The sequence below is a fragment of the Epinephelus moara genome, chromosome 22 (genome assembly GCF_006386435.1).
Source record: "Epinephelus moara isolate mb chromosome 22, YSFRI_EMoa_1.0, whole genome shotgun sequence".
In the NCBI taxonomy this organism is placed as follows: Eukaryota; Metazoa; Chordata; class Actinopteri; order Perciformes; family Serranidae; genus Epinephelus; species Epinephelus moara.
Window position 1 is genome coordinate 14,683,043 of NC_065527.1, and position 6,198 is coordinate 14,689,240.

The 6,198-nt window shown below is 40.3% G+C and overlaps 1 protein-coding gene across 1 annotated transcript; it reads right to left on the reverse strand.

Moving 5' to 3' along the window:
• Positions 1 to 1,745: 1,745 nt before the first annotated feature.
• On the reverse strand, positions 1,746 to 5,702 carry hoxa13a (homeobox A13a). Its single transcript, XM_050034382.1, has 2 exons — positions 4,991 to 5,702; positions 1,746 to 4,468 (listed from the first exon to the last, which is right to left on the reverse strand). The coding sequence occupies exons 1-2, from the start codon at positions 5,649 to 5,651 to the stop codon at positions 4,221 to 4,223; spliced, it is 909 nt and encodes a 302-aa protein (XP_049890339.1). The 5' UTR covers positions 5,652 to 5,702; the 3' UTR covers positions 1,746 to 4,220.
• Between the last annotated feature and the right edge of the window lie 496 nt (positions 5,703 to 6,198).

A 6,198-nucleotide genomic window follows, 5' to 3' on the forward strand; every position in this document is an offset into this window, starting at 1 on the left:
ACAGCATTTTTTTTTAATTAATTTGAAGAAACAAATAAATGATCCGATCATTTCTTTAACAGGGTCCATTTTCACTGTTGGTCTAACATTGAATTTAAGAATAAAATTATGCAGGTTTTGAAATATATTTAGTTTGAAAGCGCACCTTAACAGGCAGTTATTCCCTTCTTACCTCACCTCATTCACTTATTTGTTTTTAAATTAAATTACGCATTGAACTCCACGTGTAACCTTTTAATGTCTGAGGTTAATTGAACTCTTTTTGAGAACTGAAATTAACTGTAATTCACTATTTTGCCTTAGTGTGGCGGCAGAACTCAATTTTTGCGAAGCGCACAGCCCTGTGTTTCCTGCCACAGCCAGGATGGGCTGTCCCATCAAAGCTGGCTCCTGTGAGGAGGAGGAGGGATAAGGCGGAGCATTGTGCTGTGAGCTTTGGACTGTCACGTCATGTGTCAGAGCGGAGGCGGGACTTGCGGGCTTGTTTTGGTTCTCAGCAAGCCAATCAAACCGCCGCTGTGCTCCCTCACAGCCAATGAGCTGCCTCGCCATGCACGTCACTGAAGTAAACATCCGCTCTACCGCCTCAGCGCTTCCGCTCTTTGTGTTTTTGGACTACAGGATGTGCGGAGCAGTCAGACANCTGAAGTAAACATCCGCTCTACCGCCTCAGCGCTTCCGCTCTTTTGTGTTTTTGGACTACAGGATGTGCGGAGCAGTCAGACATCACACTTTTTTTTTCACCCATCTCTGAGTTTATTGTATAACACGTGCGCGCCCGCCGCGTCTACGTCAGAGGACGTGTGAGCAGGGCGACGCCGCATTCCGTGCTCGCGGACGCGGGCTACTGTCTCACATTTCTGTGGTGTTTCTCTCAGTCAGCCAGCTGGCCATGTGTGGATCATAAACACAAGATATTAGACAACTCACTATTTCATAATACTCTACAATCCAGCCTGTAGTGGAGTGTGTTGTGGAAATAAAGCAGAATAAATGTTTGTTTGTTTTTAAAGATTCTGGATATCTTCCTGATTTTACAAAACTGAAACAAGAAAACTATGAATAATAAATTCAGCTCCCATATTAATGAGACTACATTAGAAATGTGCTTTGATTGTTGAATTAAACATCCATTAAGATAAGAAATTGACGTTAAAAATAGATTGTATGTCAAATAATAAAAAAAACAAAAATATGCATGGCTACTACTGACAGCCACGTCACTACAACTATGAGGTAGCCTATACTAACAATAATGTGCATAATAATGACGATGATGATATAAATAATCGTATAATTAAAGGATTTATATAGATGAAGCATTTTAAATTATTTAAGTCTATTTGAGCTGAGAGGACGCTGACAGTCAATCTTCTGTATCGTTTAGTGAGTGAAGCCTGTCACGTCTAGGCCTTATATAGCGCAAAGCAAAAACCACACAAATGAAATACATAAATGAAAATTAAAAATAAGATGTACAGTATTTGTAGCCTGTGAGCAATACGCCATTCGCGTTCAATTACTGAGAGAAGCAAAAACAAAACATAAGCTGAATATATAGGCCTTATGCACCCACAGTTTAAGTCTATGTGCCGTCAAGAGAAGCCACTTTACGCATGAAGCTGTTCCATTTAACAAAATGTCTTATATCACCAAGTAAATCAGCCTAACAGGTGGGAAAGCCAGCCAGAGGAGCCGCAGCTCAGAATAAGGAGGGATTTGGTTTCATGCCTGACATTTGACTGCCAGTAAGACTGAATCATGTTCATTAATGCAGCCAAAACAAGCATGGTGGGAAGTTGCGTTTTTTGGCTGCAGCTGCGTTACAACTGCACTGAGTCACTCAAAAAGGAAAATCTTTCAGAAACAGTAGGAAATATTCACAGACGCCACTGAAGGTGCTGTCGACAGTGAACGGTTGCCGTTGCGAGTGAATGGGGCCGGGGCAAAGCTTCTAGTGCACTGATTTTTATTCTTTTATTTTCGCACACCACAAAACTACCAGCGAGGGTTAGAATTATTTTATACTAAAAGCATTTTACCTCATTTTGATACAGCAAGAATATGTCCATATATATTTTTAAGTATATATTTTTAATGAAAAAAAAAATCCACCAATCACTCAGTAAAATTAATAAATTAAATGCAAAAATATATATATAGTTTCATCACATTGACCGAGTGGAATTTTTCGGCTGATTATATTTTGCTTCTTATTCCGGATTGATTAGATAATCACGGAAAGCTTAGAAAAATGGTACAAACTATTTTCAAAGAAATAAAAATATTTCTACTGCATCCTAAAATTTGTTGACAAGTATATATATTTTTGCACACTTAAATTCCAAAAGCGTAAAAAAAGACAAAGAAAGAACGCGGGTGAATCCTTAATAATTCATGTGTATTTGAACAAGATAAATTGACACCAGGCCGCCTGCGAAGTGTTTGCAACCAGTCGCGTAAATGTCGCCAACATTTAGAGATTCAAGCTGACAAATATTTATCTGATCAGAATATAGAAACACATACAACTTTCGACGTCAACGTAAAATAGCTGCGTCTCTGTAAACGCAAACTAATAATGCAATGTAAAAACAAAAATAAAGCAATTTATGAAAATAGTGATTCGTATTTAAAAACTAATCCAGAACTAGATGAATTTTACCTTTAACATTTGTTTATGAATAAAACAAAAAGTCAGAGAAATATAAATATAAATTCAACAAATCGACCTCAAACTGTCCTTCAATATTAAACGTCCTTGCAAACATTTATATATTCAAGCGATTGTTTTCACTGTGCAGTCACAGTGAGGGTGAGTAAATGGGTATATTTTGATTTGTGTTTTATTTATATTATTTATCAAAATAAAGTTGTTTTTTATGCACCTTCCACCTGCGCCTGTGTTTATTACGGCTGACAAAACATTCAGGTAATTATTACAGAATAAAACTGAAAATTATAATTATTATTATTATTACCATTATTGATAGTATTCATTTTTAATTATTATTAATTATCATTATTATATTTAAACTCTGTATGGATATTTTTTGACCATTGACAGTCCACTGAGCATATCACAAAGTCGCCGCTAGATGGCGATGTCAGCCTATATTTCAACACATACCAGCCTAGTTTGACTGATTTCCCCTTCTCCCAGAGCCAAACACAACTCTGCTGCACATTGCAAATATTAGACTTTCAAAATAGAAAGTTGAATAAAATATTACGTGATAAAGAGAGCTGCTACAAACGCAGAAAAGTCGCCTCCACTAGTGAAACTAGATTTTTCACATGAGGCCTTAAAGGGTATTTAAAAGTGTAGAAGTAATGGAGGATCAGTTGCGTGTCAAACTGTAACCTGGGCTATCAGCACAGTCTGATGCCATGAAAAGGATCCATGTTCAACATAACTTGGGTAAAATTCAACCAAGTCCATATTTTATTGGGACGGACTTTAACACCGACATACTGGGACTCACACACAAATAACCTGGATATCATGCCGGAATTTACTTTATATACAACCACATGAATACGCACACATTATAAAAAGCTATGATTGATATGAACACATATCCCGAACGATTATCTAAGCATTATAACAAGAATTGCACCATGGATTGGATATGAATGAGAGAGCACGGGTTCATATGATAAGACTAAACTTCATACAAGCTAAGCATGTGAGTAGGGTTTTTTTCTTTTAAAAAAAAAAAAAAAAAAAGATAGTCAGGAGAGATTAATATTTAACATTCCCAAGGTCCAAATCCGTCACACCGTCACTTCCTGTGAATCTTCGCTTTTTTTTTTTTATCACTCTCGTTAAAGTTGCAGATAAAGGCGTAGCTCGGTGGCGCACACCTTTCTGAACTGGGGTCAGTTTTCCTGTGCTGAGAGTGAGCATGCCAAAAAATGTTTAAAAAGTCACAAATACTGCAGCTACATATTTTCTCTTTTCCCCCCACTTGACTCCTTAAACAATATTTATCAACAAGTGGCAGGAAATGGAAGGTCCAACATTCAAGGCCTCAAAAATTTTGTTCCGGAAGCTCCATTTGGCAACATACAAATAAATCATATTCAGTCAGAAAGGAGTTCTGTTGTTCCAATCCATGAGTCCGTGTGTGTGTGTGTGTGTGTGTGTGCGTGTGTGTGTGTGTGTGTGTGTGTGTGGGCCTTGTTTATCTTCCACAGATATTGTCCGTAATCAAAAACTAGCTGATGGTTTTCAATTTGTTGACAACTTTCTTCTCCTTTACGCGTCTGTTTTGAAACCATATCGTGACCTGCCTCTCGGACAGGTTGGTCTGGGCAGATATCCTCCTCCTTTTGTCCTTCGTGATAAATTTATTGGCGGCGTACTCGCGCTCGAGTTCCTTCAGTTGCACCTTGGTGTATGGCACGCGCTTCTTTCTTCCACGTCGATAAGAGCCAGACTCTCCTCCTGCGTGGGACACCGCGTCTGAGGAAATTAAGAGACAAAAGAAGCTGTCATAAGCTGCTTCACAAGAAGTGGTCAGGCTTCACGTTCACTTTAAAAACAATATTTTTGCCTCCAGTAAATAGAAATGTTCTCATAACTGAGCCACAGATTTCAACTGACTTTCAAAAAAATATAATATTTTAAAATTTCCTGGCTAGAATTATGTCTTACATCCCTAAATAAACAAGAGAAATGAAGCTGCCCACTCCTCATTAATAATTACTTAAAAAATACACTTTATGGACATGAAACTTAAATATTCTCAGCGCGTAATGTTTTTCTCAATTCTTGTGGTAAACTAAACATTTTCCATTCCTTACATTATCTAAGTCATTTTATTATAACTAAATTATCTGTTGTGTGTTTTATTCAGCAGGTTGACACAGCAACTGACATTTAATACACTCCATTCTATGTGTGCACCCTGTTTGCAGTGTAGACACACAGACATGTCAAACTGCTCTGTTCTGAAAAGGCTGGACCCTGAGGGATGTAGCCTACCTGGTATGGAGGACTTCCACATGTGTCCAGGCTGAGGCTGCTCCTTGGCGCAGTAAACCTGGCCGTTCCAGCCGTTGGCGGCGAGTGTCCACGGTTGGTAGCTCTCCATAGGCAGCAGGGACTCGTGCCTGGCTTCTGACGGCGCGCTGATAGTTGGCACCACAGGAACGTCCAGGTAACTGGGAACAGGTTGGTAAGGGCCTGAAGGGTAGGTCGGGTAAAAAGCGAACTCCTTTGCCCGAGAGGTGAAGTCGTCGCCCGAGGCAGACGTGTCCATGTATTTCTCTCCATACGCGGAGGGGGGCTGCGCTCCGCACGACTTTATGCTGCTGTGATGCGACATTCTGCACGGGTAATAGCCGCTACCGAAGTACCCATATGGCAGGGACGCGCTGGAAGAATTCTGGGCTGCAGAGCAAGGGCTGCACTGTTTCACTGGCTCGCCCATACCAGAGGAGGGCACGTCGCTGGACGAGTAAGCCGTGCTGGGTGCCAGGGACGCGGGGTGCGCCATCAGATTCCTACACTGGTTCGCAGCAAAGTTGCCACCAGCAAAACCCTCCATGTTCTTGGTCACTTCATCGGAACCGCCGCTGTTGTCGTACAGGAACATCACCGACGGGTCGACCCAGCGAGGACGGAGGAGCAGTGACGTTGTCATAGCACGGCATCCAACATTGAAGCTTCTGGCTCTTTTTTAAAAAGCACAGAGACTGAGAAAAGGAGATACTGGTTCCCAGAGAGTAATGCCACTCTGACGCGCACAAGAGCGCAGAGGTTGCGCTGTCATTGGCTCAGGCGTTACCACGTGACCAGGCTATGCAAAGAGGACGGTAAACATCAGCCAGTACAGATAATTAAATGGAGAAAAATGCGGCGAAGTAAGGTGACCGTACCTATAAAGGGATTTAGCTTTCTTTCGTGTGTGCTTCACTTGAGATGGATGCTGTGCTTTTTTTTTTCTTAAAAAGTAAGATACACATAAGAGCAGTCTGCTTTTTATCCACATGAGATTATATTTCAGGATTCCAAATTAATTCATTGGACAATAAATGACTTTAAATGTATATTTTCTTATGTGTGGAGCTCAAACAAGAGTCGATTATTGGAAAGTGGTGAAACATTTTTTTAAAAAAGGGGTAAAAGCAGCTATGACTCAGCCATCTACATATCACGAATATGCATAGCCTCATGGCCTTTACGCACGA

Coding starts and splice junctions, on each gene's coding strand:
- hoxa13a (XM_050034382.1), bottom strand. CDS start 5,651: ATGACAACGTCACTGCTCCTCCGTCCTCGCTGGGTCGACCCGTCGGTG. Junction 4,469..4,990: donor GTGGAAGTCCTCCATACCAG/GTAGGCTACATC, acceptor TAATTTCCTCAG/ACGCGGTGTCCCACGCAGGA.